This window comes from Dipodomys merriami, unplaced genomic scaffold (genome assembly GCF_024711535.1).
Source record: "Dipodomys merriami isolate MVZ:Mamm:240054 unplaced genomic scaffold, mDipMer1.0.p SCAF_70, whole genome shotgun sequence".
NCBI lineage: Eukaryota > Metazoa > Chordata > Mammalia > Rodentia > Heteromyidae > Dipodomys > Dipodomys merriami.
Genome location: NW_027206291.1, coordinates 3,463,692 through 3,478,737, shown reverse-complemented (window position 1 = coordinate 3,478,737; position 15,046 = coordinate 3,463,692). Strand labels below are relative to the sequence as shown.

At 54.2% G+C, this 15,046-nt stretch overlaps 1 protein-coding gene across 6 annotated transcripts in view; it reads left to right on the top strand.

Moving 5' to 3' along the window:
• Ranbp3 (RAN binding protein 3) overlaps window positions 1–15,046 on the top strand; it is a 46,723-nt gene that overhangs the window by 26,491 nt on the left and 5,186 nt on the right. For 2 of the 6 annotated variants that reach the window (XM_070008336.1, XM_070008332.1), the window contains 8 exons: window positions 1,625–1,661; window positions 1,751–1,837; window positions 8,896–8,961; window positions 9,404–9,496; window positions 10,444–10,556; window positions 13,288–13,407; window positions 14,483–14,586; window positions 14,958–15,036. In XM_070008336.1, coding sequence (XP_069864437.1) covers window positions 1,625–1,661; window positions 1,751–1,837; window positions 8,896–8,961; window positions 9,404–9,496; window positions 10,444–10,556; window positions 13,288–13,407; window positions 14,483–14,586; window positions 14,958–15,036 — 699 coding nt within the window. Of the gene's footprint in view, window positions 1–1,624; window positions 1,662–1,750; window positions 1,838–8,895; window positions 8,962–9,403; window positions 9,497–10,443; window positions 10,572–12,267; window positions 12,389–13,287; window positions 13,408–14,482; window positions 14,587–14,957; window positions 15,037–15,046 lie in introns of those variants that run through there. The other 4 variants (XM_070008335.1, XM_070008331.1, XM_070008337.1 and 1 more) reach the window with 3 other exon arrangements.

Below are 15,046 nucleotides of genomic sequence, written 5' to 3'. Positions count from 1 at the left end.
CGGATAGCATTAACGCCCTCCTCTCACAGCCCCTAGAACTTTCCAGATGGCACATGGAACACAGGCCTCAGGCACAAAGCCCGGGCTTGCTCCCCTCTCAGACTCAACTGGCCAGGAGAAAGTCCAGGTTAGGCTCCTTTCCTGTAGATTGGCTGTGTGACTTTGAATAGACCTCCTACCTCCTCTGGGCTCTCATTGCTGTGTATTCCAGCCCACTGCCTATTTTTATGTGGCCTGTGAGCTAAGACTGTTTACATTTTTAAAGGATTATAAAAACAAAAGCAAAGGATATATGTCAGAGTCCAAATGTGGCCTGCCAACCCAAAAGCACAGCTCTGGCCCTTTATGGGAAAAATGTGCCGGCGGGCTGTTGCAGGAGGCCTCCTGGCTCCCGTCAGCCTGGCCTTTATTTATTCACTTCTTGCAGTTTGCAAAACACATGTGCAGCATCTCATTCAGTCCCCAGTAGCTCATTGAAGCACGTGGTCTACATTTAGCTAAACTTGACCCCTGAGAGCTTGTTGGCAGCCAATAACACTGACCCACGCCTGCAATCCTAACTACTTGAGAGGCAGGAATCAAGAGAATTGGGCTGGGAAGGTGGCTTAGTGGTAGAGTGCTTGCCTTGCATGCATGAGGCCCTGGGTTCGATTCCTCAGCACCACATAAGAAAAGGCCAGAAGTGGGGCTGGGGTTCAAGTGGTAGAGCGCTATCACTGAGCTGAAGAGCTGAGGCACAACGCCCAGGCCCAGAGCTCAGACCCCATGACTGACCAAAAAAAAAAAAAATCAAGAGAATTGCAACTTGAGCCATTCCTGACACAAGACTCCTGAACTAATAATAGCTGGATGCACATTCCTTTCATCTCAGCTATAATGAGAAGTGTGGTCTAGGAAGTGAGACCCTATCTCAAAATAGCTCTGTGCAAAAAGGGGCTAGATGCATGGTTCAGCAGTAGAGCACCTATCTGACAAACACAAGGCTCAGTGCTGGGGGGGACGAAGGGGGGGGAAAAGGCTCCCTCTTGCTTAGAGTCCCCCAGGAGGAGTGGTGTTCCTCTGTCCACATCTGGTCTGAAGGGAGACCTGGAACATGCAAGGGGTGGTGGTAGGAGGAAGGACTTACCACCCCTCCCCCAACCGACCACTGTTGGTCTATATAGATTGGTGGCGAGGTTGGCAGGGGAACGGGGCCCCAAGCTTCTAAGTTTTCACTTGGAAAAAACAGCCTGCCTTATAACAGGAGGCTCCATAAAACATGCCAGAGTGAGGGATGGAGGCTGGTTTGAGTTGTGAGGGTACTGTGCACAGTCCCGCTTCAGCTTTCAGCAGGCTGACCTGTGGTCTGGGCCAGTAGCACTGACGCTAGCGGGACTGGTCAGTGGGACTCTGGAGAAAGGACCAGTCCCATTTGGAGAGCGCTTCCTCAGCAGCACAGCATCCCCTCATGTGTTTCCGGGACAGATGGAGGGATTCCACAGAAATTTCTAGGCCATGGTGTGGGGTTCTAGGGGGCAGAGCATAGGCTGGGGCCCCCTTGGCAGCTCCACATGGCCCAGGCTGAGAGTCTGGGTTCTTGGAGCTTGGCGACTCTCACCACCCCTACTGTGTGCTCTTGTTGCAGAGGTCAGCCGGAGGCTCCAGTCCTGAAGCAGGAGAAGGTAAGGAAGTCTCTAGAAGGTACAGCCCCCGCCCCCTCCTCCCCTTTGGTGATAAGAACAGAGCAGCCTGATATTTCTCCTGTTTCTAGATTCTGATCGAGAAGATGGTAATTACTGCCCTCCGGTCAAGCGGGAGAGAACGTCCTCGTTAACCCAGTTCCCTGCTTCACAGTCAGGTGAGTGCGAGGCTAACCACACTTCCTGCCGGATTCTGTCACCGCCCAGGGCACCTGGGACCAGGCGGAGACATCGCACCAGGTGTTCCCATCCGGTCAGTGGCACTTACGGCTTCCAAGCTAATGGAGAAGACACCCTCCCTCTGGGCTGGGTAGAGGGCCAGCCTGACCTGCCTAGTGCCCATGGGGAACTGCAGGTACACACTTGTGTACCTGCGTGTATGCACGCATGCAGGCACACAGCAACCTGCAAGTAAAGAAACCCTAGATGGGAGCTCTCAGCAGGGTTTGGAATGGCCAGGAGGACATGGAGGGCCCCTTGGGGTGAGAGGCGTGACCTGCAGCAGAGAGGCACTGTACAGCAGGCTCTCCCTGCTCCCCGACATGACTCCATCCCCTGTGGGGAGGGCGGGCACACATGGACCTATGTGGATCTTACCCCCTGGGGAAGTCACTCCTGCCAGGTTCACAGTAAACATCTTACACTTGTGAACGTGAAGGATGTTGTAATTGCAGAGTGCGTGCACACAAAAGCAACGCACGTGTGATGGAAGTGTGCAGGGCACACAGCCCCGGCACCCTGGAGTTCTCACAGCTGCACACGGTCCCCGGAGCAGAGCTGCTGCTGTCAGCTCACCAGATGCCCAGGCCCCACCTGGGCATTTGTCGTCCAGGTTGTGGTGACTTCCTTTATTTGAAGGCTCTGCCCATGCTGACAGGCATGTGGGAGTGACGGGACTCACTCCTCCTGCTTGTGTGGCCCTTGTCCCTTCCACTCCTGGCCACCGGCTAAGTGCCAGAAGGTGCCACGGAGAGGAGAGGGGAAGGCATGCCAAAGGAGCAGTGGCCCCTTCCCTTGCTCCCTGACAATCCCCTTCCCTTGGAGTTTCCTAGGAGAGCCTCAGCTCTCCGTCACCAGCAGTGGGGGACAGAAGTGGTCCCAGTATTCGGAAATCATTGCTCTTGCTCTGCCACTGCACTTAGCTGGGTTCTGTCTCATGGGCTTGGGGTGAGTACTCATTGAACTCCACTTGTTGTAGGGCCTGTGGGTGCCCCCATCTGATGACCCACATGCTCTAACAAAGAAAACTTCCACACTCAAGTGGGGCTCACCTGGCTGGTGAGAAACAGCAGGGCCTGAGGCAGCCTTCAAGAAGGCTTGGGGCCGCGGGCCACTCTGCCTCCGTGATGTCCCCCACCGCCACCCCATGGGCGCCCAGTGTGTTAGGAAGGATGGGCAAGTCCAACTTGTGGCTGCTCGGCTGAAGACCAGAGTCTTGTCTACTTCCTTCTTGAGAGTTCAGATATCGTACCTATGTGCTGGGGCTTAAAATGTCCCCTGGCCAGCCATGCACCCACACTGCCAGCACCTCCTTGGCCAGAGTATTGAGCATGGAGGGCTCTGTGCTTTGGGCTTTCTGCTCAGAGCCCCGCTATCAGCATAGACAGCCCTCAACCTCTGCTGGTACGTGGCAGAGCCACTGGAAAAGACAGTCTTCAGCAAGGAGGGGCACTAGTGATTAGGATTCCTTCTCGAGTCCTGAATACTGGGCTTTTCCATCTACAGCTCTGAAGATTGGACTCCAGTGTCAGATAAGACTCCCTAAAGCCCTGGAGTGTCCATCATTGTTTTCCATGGTAATGGTGGCGGTGGTGATAGTGATGATGGTGATTATAGGGATTGCACTTGTTAGGCAGGCCTCTCACCCTGCTACCTTTTTACTGCATTTTACTACCTTTTTTACTGCATTGGTTACTTTCAAATAGGATCTCCCTTTATGCTCCTCCTGTACTTCACTGTGTCATTGGAGATAACAGGTGCATGCCACTATGCCCAGCCTTTGTGCTTCCCCATAGCTGGGACAATAGGCACATGTCACTGTGGGTTTCCCTGGGTGACCTTGAACCACAGTCAGTCAAGTATCTAGGACTGCACCTAGCTGGAGTTTCTAACAAAAACAAAAAACAAAACTAAAAAAAAAAAAAAAAAAAATCGCTGGATGCCAGTGGTTTAGGCCTGTAATCCTAGCTCCTGAGGAGGCTAAGATCTGAGGATCTCAGTTCAAAGCCAGCCCTGGCAGGAGTATCCATGAGACTCTTTAATCTCCAGTTAACCACCAGAAAACTGGAAGTGGCGCTGTGGCTCAAGTGGTAGAGCATTAGCCTTGAGCTGAAGAGCTCAGGGACAGCGCCCAGGCCCAGAGTTGAAACCTTACAACCAACCCCCCAAAAAAAAAATCTTACTACCTTTTTTTATAAGGATTTATCAGGATCAGTTTTAACTCTTATAAGACTCTTATCTCCAGTTAACCAGCAGAAAGCTGGTTAACTCACTTAAACAGTGGGTGCTAGCCTTAAGCAAAAAAGCCGACTGAGAGTATGAGGCCCTGAGTTCAAGCCAAAGTAACCAGCACACAGAAAGAAAGAAGGGGAAGGAGAGAGGGGACAAGAAAAGCCAAGCACCTTGACTCATACCTATAATTCCAGCTAATTTCGAAAGCAGAGATCCAACAGGATTATAGTCCAAGGCCAGTCTTCTAGGCGAAAAGTTAGACCTCATCTCATCCAATAAACTGGGTATGATCATGTACATCTCTATTCACAGGTTTGCAGGAGCTGTAGGTGGGAGTACCCCTATATGAAGCCAGCCTAAGCAAAAATACAAGACCTGTCTGAAAAATAACTAAAGCAAAAGCTGGGTAGAGATGTGGCTCAAATGTTCACAAGTACCCGCCTAGCAAGCACAAAGCCCCGAGTTCAACCCCTAGTACCACCAAATTAACTAACTTAAATCTTTAAAAGAGAAAGGATCTCCCATCCATGTACTCTCCAATCCCCAAGGTCACTACGCAGCCAGAGCAGTGTCTCCAAACCCTTTTGCTCTGCATTAAATCTCATGCCAGTTAATATTGCCCAGATCCATTCAGATAAATGGAATAATCCCAGCTTTACAACACTGGGGGAACAGCTTGTGAGCCTAGAGAGAAGGGAGCCTGCCTTTTTTGGTCTCTTACTGGAGAACTCTAAGGCTTCCTGAAGCTTCTCCCACGTGGCTGAATTCCCCATAAAAGATTTAATGAGCCAGTTTAACAGCCCAAATTCTGTAACCCAACCTGCCTTATATAAATTCACTACCAGCTTCAAAAGCATTTCCAGATAAGCCATAGCCCGGTGTGGTATCCATGGCAAGAGCAGAGGCCTAGTGGCTTTTACAACTGGAAGACTGATTTAGTGGTACCATTTCAAACACCCCAATTCATTCCACCCCTAAAGCCAGCTGCTTTGTGGCATTCCCTTGGCCTCATCCTGGGGAGCCTCAGGAGTGGCAGGTCAGCTGGCCTGGCTGTGGCTTGGGCCTTGGTGCTCTGAATGGTGGGGAGCCTCTGCAGGCTGTGCTGACTGGCTCTGACTGGCTGTGCTATCAGGACCAGCTGAGGCCTGTGGTGGCCCTGCTCCCAGCCTTCCTCTTTTAGCATTAGGAGCAGGGTGGCTCAGGACCTCTCTGTGGCTGGACTCAGGCTTGGCTTAAAGGCCCCAGGGCTCTGGCTCGTGGCCACCTGCAGAGTGAAGGTCCCACATGCCCTATCTACCTTGGTACTTTTTTAGAAACTCAAGAGGAGCCCAGCCCACCAAATCCTTTCTTTTCTTCTTCTGTTGGTCATAGGGCCTGAACTCAGGGCCTGATTACTGAACCCTGAGTTTTTGTTTCTGTTTTGTCGGTCATGGGGCCTGAACTCTGGGCCTAGGTACTGCCCCTCAACTCCTCAGCTCAAGGCGAGCGCTCTTCCACTTGAGCCACACCGCCACTTCTAGCTTTTTTTTTTTTTAATTTTTTATTGTAAAGATACTATACAGAGGTAATTAGTACACTTCCTATTGAGCATTGTTACCCCCTCCATTGTTTTCCCCCTACTATCCCTTCCCTCCCTACCTTCCCTGAGGTTCTTTTTTTTTTTTTTTTTTTAATTGTGATTAAGTGATTACATAATTTCCCAAACTTCCAGCTTTTTCTGCTTATGTGGTGCTGAGGAATGGAACCCAGGGCCTCATGCATGCAAAGCAATCACTCTACCACTGAGCTACCTTCCCAGCCTGGACCCTGAGCTTTTTCACGCAAGGCTAGCACTCAACCACTTTGAGCCACAGTGCTACTTCTGGTTTCCTGGTGGTTAATTGGAGATAAGAGTCTCTCAGTTTCCTGCCTGGGCTGGCTTTGAACCGCAGTCTTTAGATCTCAGCCTCTTGAGTAGCAGGGATGACAGGCGTGAGCCACCCACATGTGACTCCACTGAGTCCTTTCTTTTTTTGGGGGGGGGAGGGTCCGGTCGTGGGCCTGAACTCTGGGCCTGGGCGCTGTCCCTTAGCTCTTCAGCTCAAGGCTAACATTCTACCACTTGAGCCACAGCGCCACTTCCAGCTTTTTTTTTTTTCTGCTTATGTGGTGCTGAGGAATCGAACCTAGGGCCTCATGCATGCAAGGCAAGCGCTCTACCACCGAGCCACCTTCCCAGCCCCTCACTGAGTCCTTTCTAACAGAGGATTTGCCCTGGTCATAGCCAGAAAGCTCCCCTCCCTCAGTTGCCACCTTATTCCTTCTGCATCCATTGTCCTGTACAAGTCCTTCCATTTGGGTTGGACCCAGGTATGTGCCTTGGTGAGTGCTCATGCGGGGATAGTGCTTCCCGTGTGTACCATGCAGGCCTGGCTTGATAGCCGGGAACCTTCAATCGCACAGGAAGGGTGGTACTACTATGCCTGTGGTTATTTTGGAGAGCTACTCGGAGATAGCAGGAAATGGCATCTCACCCCATCACAGGTTATTCTCTCTCCTTCCCCTTTTTCCTCCCCCCCTTTGTGTATTGCTGGCCTCTTGAAGCAAGCTAACTACAGAAGTGTGCATTTAGACTCCTGTTGGGGCTGATGGTCCATTACTTGTTTAGCGCTCACAGGGGCCAAGATCAAGTCAGCAAGACCACTTTTCTGCAAGATCCCTGCCTTTCTGCCTGGTTCCTTCCTTCCTGCCCCCCAAGTGTCTTCAGGCTCAATCTTCCTGGATTCTCCATTTCTCATGGGGCCTAGTTCTTTGTAGAGAGCACTATCTGGAACCAAGTTCTGCCCCCACTGACTGCCTGGGTGTGCGTGGGGCCCACGTGGTACCGCATACAGCCCCAGCATGTCCTCCCAGCTCTCCTGCTCATGCTGTACCTCCTCTCTGCCAGCAAAGCACTGTCTCCACTGTTCCATCACCCATCCCTGAGCAGGCCACCCATGCCCACAACAGCCCTGCAGAGAGCGCTACCAGGCAGGGTTCCTTTGCAGGCGGGGTTCAGTTCTAGGTGAGGGGTCCCTCGGTATGGGCAGGTGCTGCTTCCCTCTCATCACGCAGCTCTCTCCAGTTGGTCAGCTGCTGCTCAGATATGCTTCCCAGACAGGCAGAAGCTACCCCTAGGGCTCTTTCTTCATCTAGTCATGCCCCCAGCACAGCAGCCTATGCCCCCAGACCCTGGGCTGTGCTCATTTGCCCAGGAGACAGCCACATTGCATTGGCCAGGAAAAGCGTGTTTCCATACGGCAGGGCTGGGACAGGGGCCTCTGGGGTTTGGCTGGCCATTCACCCTCCTACCACCTCTTCTCTCCCCCGAGAGCGTACCTGCCATCAGAACCCCGGCTTGCCATGCCCTCAGTATGCATCTCCTTTACATCTATGAGTGTGCCAAGGTGTGGGCCCAGTGCCAGGACCAGTCAGTGCCGGGCCTGCATCCCTGCTGGCCATCTGAGAGGGCAAGCCAGAAAGGAGGCACCAAGGAGCCTCTCTGTAGGCAGAGAGAGGTGTCCCGAAGCCAGCTCTCCAGACGTCTTCAGAATTACTCACTTAGAAGTTTGACTTCAACCTTCAAAAGTGTCTCCAAGTTGCCAGTCATCCTGTTTGGGAAGAAAACATAAGTTAGCGTTCACCTCCTGAAAAGGCTACTAGATGGTGCCTTGCTCTGCACGTTGGGCATCTGCTTGTGTGGCCTCTGTCACATCACAGGTGCCACCCAGCACCTCGCTTGTAGGCGGCAGGGTCCTCCCTGCCCTGAGTGCTGCACTTACTCTGCTGTGGCCAGAACAGCAGCCTGTCAGCAGCGGGACCTGACCTTCCTCAGAGCTGAGAGCTCACCCAGCCAGGCACGTCAGGCTCTGCTGTTGACATCTTAATGTGCAGTCCTGCGGCTGTTACCCCCAAAGAGGCCCCAGCCCCTGGCCCCAAGCCCACATCTTTTCTCCTAATTTCCCTTTTCTGAAAGTTTCCTACCAATGAGTTACACACTGTGGAACTTTTGGGGTACCTTTACATTTATTTATGTTCTAAGTTACTATACATGTAGCCCTGGCTGGCCTGGACCTCGAGATCCTCCTGCGTCGGCTTCCTGAGTGCTGGGGTGACAAGTGTGCCCCTCTGCCTGGCCTGATGGAATTCTTTTCTTCATTACATTTTTGGAGTGTTGGTGACATGTGTAGAAACACAGCTGGGTTTTGTATGCTGGACTTGCCCTCAAACGCCCTGGAGTGACAGTATCAAAACACGGCGGTCTCCAGCACTGCTGGGGTCCCAGGCCAGATCATACCATCACCACCACTGAGCTGAAGCCCCTGGGCACTGCTGCCCTCTAGCTCTGAGTGTTCTGGTCCCTCACAGGCTGCCAGGAGTGCACTTCCTGAGCAGCTGGCCAAAGAAAGCCTTTTCCTAGGTACTCTCTTACCCTCTGAGCCTCCTAGGAATATGAGCAGACCCTAGGACCTTACCTTGCTCTGGGGCACCATGGTGCTCTCCGGGCCAGCGGCCTGGCATTGGCCCTCCTCTGGGAAGAAGGGCTCTGACCCCCATGGCTTTCATGGCCCTGTGCCTGCATCCCTTCACTCTCTCATGCCCTGTTGTCAGCACTTTGCCCCAGAGCTGTCATTTGCAGCCATTTTCCCTGTTCTCCAGGCCCACAGCCCTCCCATCCCAGCCCCTTCCTGCTTGACTGCCCTGCCCCAGGAAGGCCTGCTTCCCATATCTTGTCTTCCGCTTGTAGAGGAAAAAAGCAGTGGGTTCCGGTTGAAGCCTCCGACGCTGATCCATGGCCAAGCACCCAGTGCAGGTAGGTGGCACCTGCGAGCAGGGGGACATGGCTTTCCAACACCTTTCCTGAGCCTTGCCTGGCGATAGCACACTCGGTCCCCTTATGACCCAAGTGGCTGCTTCCATGTGGTATCTACTGCCTGTGAGGGGCCAGCCCAGCCACGGGGTGGGGAGGGCTGGGCACACTGCTCCATGTAGCTTTGGAAAGGGGGCCCTAAGCAGAGTACAGAGCCTCCCACTGCCCAACTGCCCTTGACTCTGGAGCCCTGTCCCTCAACGAGTGACAGTGTACAACAGCTCTGTTCCCATGTTCCACAGGCCACCTGGGCCTCAGTCAGCCCGAACTTGGGTGTCTAGCTACAGAGAAAGATCCACCCTGTGGCGCATGGGCACAGGTCCTGGGGCAGGGGTGCTGTGTTCCAGCTGGCACTCAGCACCCCAGGAAAGCGACTCCATTCCAGGTCTGCCAAGCCAGAAGCCCAAGGAGCAGCAGCGCAGTGTGCTTCGTCCAGCCGTGCTGCAGGCCCCACAGCCGAAGGTGCTTCCACAGGCAGGTGAGACAGGAACCAGCCCAGCACACCCCTGCGGTTCCTCTGAGCCCCGTAGAGGAGGTCTCCCCCACCCTGCATGACTGTCCAACCACTGTCTTCACAGTAGCTGCCCTTCCTGGCACCCTGTAGCTCTGTCCTACCCAGGGGACTTGAGAGCCATTCTTTTTTTAAATTTTAGCTTATGTATTAGTTATGCTAATTATCTTACATACTGGCGATACTAGTCACCAATTTTACTATTAGCTATAGTTGTGTACACACACATACATTACCATGCCACAGGCATTTACTACACATTCCAGTTGATCTCACTGCCCTGAGGGTCGTGTTGAGGAGAGGGGCCTTTCCACCTGTGCACTGAACTCCTGCACTGTTCCTACTAGGTGCACAACGGTGACTTCTCCTACTCTGAGCACTCCACGTTTGTAAGTCATCGTGGGAAAACTGCCTGATATCTCTGAAGTGGTTAATTACCTCAGGAGCTATTTTGTTCTAATGCTAAATAATCCAGGCCAGATTTGGACATGTGTATACTCACATGATTTTAAGGAAAAATGCCTAAAGCATTAGAAACTCAACGAATTTGTTCCTTTATATTAACTAGCAATAATGCTTCTAAACACACTGAACATTCAGTTGTTACTTTCATTTTTTGCTTGTCTTTTTGTTCTTTGGGGGAGGGGGCTCTTATACGTGCTGAGCATGTTTTTCTCTTGAGCTGCCTCCCCGGCCTATACAGTTCCTTTTGTTTTTGTTTTTAATTGAGGAATGTGTGGCTTTCAGCAGAGCCATTGTAAGATAAAGCAGGTCCCTTATAAAGGTGACTTTACAAGGTAGGGCCACACCTAACAGGAGGGGCCCCAGCCAGGGTCCAGTATCAGGCACACTGCAGGAGAGGGGGGCAGCAGGCCCCGCCATTTGCCCAGCTGCTCCCCCTGTCATTCCTGCAGTCCCGAGCAGCGGCACCAATGGGGTCAGCATCCCAGCAGACTGCATGGGGGCAGCAGCGTCTTCGTCACCAGAAAACTCTGCACAGAGAAGCCCGTCCGAGCCCACAGACAAGGTGCATACACTTGAGGTCAGTGGGTCCTGGGCTGGAGGGGGAAGGGAATGTGCCCTGTGTGAGCTGGAGTGCCACTTAGGATTTTGTGGTTAGACCCTCCTAGGATCCCAGGGGTTCTTTTTTGGCTGGTATCGGGACTTGAACTCGAGGCCTTGCACTTGGCCTGGCTTTCTTGCTCCTGGCTAATGTACCACCACTTGAGCCACACCTCCAGCCTAACATGTTGCTGGTTAATTGGAGCTAAGAACCTCATAACTTTTCTGCCTGGGCTGGCTTTGAACTGCGATCCTCAGCTCTCAGCCTTTTGAGTAACTAGGATTGCAGGTGTGAATCACTTGCATCAGGCTGCCTGGGGATTGCGTTTGAGGTAAGTTTTCCTAAAGAGTAGGATCATCCCCTGAAAGCCCTCCAGCCTCCTTGCTGCCACCATGAAACACAGCCAGGTGAGCCTAGCTGGTGCTGTGCGGCCTGAGCTTGCAGTCTCAACACAGTGAGTGGGATGAACCCTTCCCTGTCGACTCCTCAGCCTATGTAATCTGCATAGCAACAGATAATGGGTTCTGAGCAAACCAGGTGACGCTGCTCACAATGGCGAAGGGTCTGGTCTGTGAACTGGGGCCCATCTGGAAGGTTCCACCCCTCCCACATCACATAGGACCCAGCAGACAGTGCATCTACCCCACAGCATCGACAGCCAAGTTGCTAGGCAACTTATGGGCTTCATCATCAGAGAGTAGGACCCCAGCAGAGCACAGCCATCCAGTTTGGGGCCACCCCAGTGCTTGACCCGTGTCTCCACAAGAGCCCTTGAGGCATGGAAGGGAGTCTTGAAGCATTTTACATGGAGAAATGCCTCCCAGGGCCCTGTGGTGTCCTTTTCCCCCATGAAGAGGTCACAGTGGAATCTCATTCCACGTGGTAGAGGTGCTGGACAGCCCAGGCGGTAAGGTCCTTGGGCCTGTATCTCCCAGCAGTCCTAGAAGGGACGCTTGGCAGAGCCTGCTTTCAAGGCAGCACAGATGGCACTGAGATCAGCGCTGCAGTGGCCACGTGGTATCCTGGTGCACTGCCAGATTGGGGTGTTCATCCATCCCCTCCGCCTCCACTGCTGCAGACAGCCTCTGCCTGAGCCTCACACTCCTTGCCTTCCTCCCCAGGCCTCAGCTCAGCCCTGCAGGGAGCCAGCTGTCTGGTTACTACCACAGCTCAGAGTTATGTCTCCCCAACTTCGGCCAGCAGGCTGGACCACCTCATGAATGAGGGTCATCCTCCCACATCATGGCCATCCGGCTCTACGTGGGGCTCAGGCCCTAGGTGCCACATACCCACATTGTCCCAGGAACACCCTGTGTACTCTCCAGTCTCCCCCTGTTCCAGTCACATGGCAAGAGACAGGCAAGACCGCTGCCTGTACAGGCATGTGACACACAGTGCCACACGACTCATGGGGGCCCAGTGAGGCCCAGGGCCAAGCTCCCCAGGCCATCCACACCAAGGCCGGCTCACAGGGACTTTCCTGGCAAAAGTGAGTCAGGGATTCCCTGTCCCCCTCCTAAGCCAGTTACAGGGGTGGGGGAAGTGCAGGTGAGGGTAATTGAAGGAACCTCGGGAAGGAGCCTTCGGGGTCACAGACCACACTTGCTTTACAGGCAGAAACGTTCTGCTGTATTCTGCTCTTCACAGCACTGCACTGCCTGTGTCCCCACCTCAGGTTATCTACAGCTCTGCCCAGCCGGGGACAGCACCAGCCAGGGTGTACAGGAAGCCAGCAGCTCGAAGGCAGAGGGCCAGGGGTGTGGCTGGCGGAGGTGCATCCCCGCCATGGCAGGCAGGTCGGTGCACCCTGCTGCCTAGCGCCCGCCGGACACGGTGTGTTTGCCATTTTCAAAGGCCATATTCGCTCCTGTGCAGGCACGGGCCATGGCAGGACATGAGCTCTAGCAGCAGTATAGCAAGTGCCGTAGGAATGCAGACTGGCAGACTAGCAAGACGGTCAGTCCTGTGCTCTCTGCCCTGGTGCTGGCCCTGGTCCCAGTCCCTGCCACCTAGAAACGCCAGCCGCCCCAGAGGCCCCCATGCCACGCCCCTCCCAGCATTTCACCCCGACTTCATTCCTTTTCAGTCTGTACAGCTTTCATTTTGTAGTGTGAGAAAAACATGATTTACTAGCAAGTTCACATTCCACTACCCCAAAATTAATGAATGAGCTACTTAAAACCTCATGAAAGTCCTCCCCTCAAGTTCAGAGTTGGAAGTCCCATGAAGTAAAACGTGGACACTGATCTCCAGGGAAAGCAAGTCCCCTAGATAATCTCTAGCCATTATTGCCTATTGTCCTTTCTTTTTTCCTACATTTTGCCGCTCTAGGGGAGGAGCCCGGGCTAGGCAGGCCCTTGGCTGGCTATGAGCCCGGACAGTCCGTCCTCCCACAGTGTATTGGGGAGCAAGGACCACTCCACACCAGGGGCCAGAAATCAGTGGCTGAGAAGATGCTGACTCTGAGGGTCATAGCCCCAGGGGTTTCCCAAGGCTGCCACTGGTTAAGGGCATTCAGTCTAAGCTCCCTAGGGTGCGCAGAAGCTATGGAGCCAGCACCATTGCTTAAGCTTGCAGTCACCTGTCCAGTGCCAGTCCCTGCATCTGCCCTGGGAGCCGGGAGCACGCCCTGAGGAGCGTGGCGGTCAGCTCATGCGTCGCCATTCTTTCTCACCGTGCTCTGCTTTGTTAACAGGAGCAAGAGCCCCAGGAAAATGAGTGTGGAGGCACTTGTGGGGAGGAGAGCTGTGAGGGGAGAGAGCGGGCCACGCAGCAAGCCTTTGTGTTCGGGCAGAACCTGAGGGATAGGGTGAAGGTACGTGCCCAGACCCCAGGAACTGCTCTTCTAGCAGTGCGGCCCGACGCCCCCTCCACACTCAGCAGCTGCGGAGTGACCTGCAGTCTGCACACGGCCCCTCCCCTCCCAGCCCGCCCTGGTTCCTGGCGGCCTCACCACAGATCCCTTGCTAGCATGGTTTAGGGCCCCCCAACTCTTGAGTGCAGCACCCAGACATCTGGCTCCATGTGTTCTGACAAAGGGCCTGGGGAAGGCCCCGGAACACTCTTCTTTCCTAGTCCAGCACAGGAGACTTGGCCTGGCACTGCAGCATTTGGACAGGGCTGTTTTCATTTCCTGTGGCATCCTGCTCTATATGGAGCGCCTTCACCTCTGCACGGAGCCCTGTCATCCTGACGGCCACACGTGTCCCTGGATACCACTCAGGGTGTCCTGGGGCAAAACTGCGCGCGCGCGCGCGCACACACACACACACACACACACGAACTGCCTTCACCTTTATGTGCTTATTTTGAGATGGGGTCTTATGAGATGGGGTCTTATGGTATTTCCCGGGCTGGGTTCACACGCCTGGCTCCAAGTGCTAGAACCACTGGCATGTGCCTTGGCCACCTTATTCTAAAGGCATCATGGTCAGAGACTGTTTCCTTTCCTGGACTGAGTCAGTAGTGTGTGGAGATGAGTCTTGGCAAGCACTGGCATCGGACATTGCCCGGGGCTTATGGAGTTGGGGAATCACACCCGAAGGGGCTGCTAGCCAGGGTCTCCCTCTCGGGGCTCCTGGGGACCAGTCCCCGATAGCTTTAACAGACTCACAGTGTTGGTGTCAGAAGCACTGCAGCTACCATGTTTACAACCCCTGACAAGGCCAGGCGTGGCAGCTCTGCATCCCAGCTTCAAGGCATGGATGAGATGCCACGCTGGGAGCAGAGGCTCTGTGTGCTTTATGGCCTGTGTCTATATCTTGCCTGTTGAAAGCTAAGCATGGAGGCAATTGCAGGCCCACGCCCCTGAGTGCAGGCTGCTCATGCAGCCTGTTGGGCTGTGCAGCCCAGACCCCTGTTGTGAGCAGCCATGCCTCCTCTGTCCCCAGCTGATGAACGAGAACACCGGCACCAGCAGCATGGACAGTACCGCGCAGCCCAGCTCAGACACGCCAGCCGCCACCAACTACTTCCTCCAGTACATCAGCTCCAGGTGCGTGCTCGGCCCCGCCGCGCCCAGCCCTCACTGGAGCAGCTGCCATTGAGCGGGCAGTGCCACGGCAGTGAGCTCAAACAGGCCTCTCAGACCTGAGAGGACAGGACTTGAGTGGACTGTCCATGACATGTGGAAGACACAGCTGGCCCGTGGTGACTCCACCGCTCGGTGGAGCTGCGAAGGCTAGCCCCATGCCCTTTGGCCTGGGTTGGGCACCTGGGGCTCTGGCTTCCCCCAGAGTTGGGGCCTTTCAGATGCCTTTGTGCCCTCCTTGAAGAGGCGTGGTGCGGTGTGCACACATGGTATGTCTTGGACGACGCGGGGCTCGGCGTGTGTCTGGAGTCATGCTCACTGTATCTCCTCTTCAGTTTAGAGAACTCGACCAACAGTGCTGACGCCTCCAGCAACAAGTTTGTGTTTGGCCAAAACATGAGCGAGCGCGTTTTGGTGAGTGGCC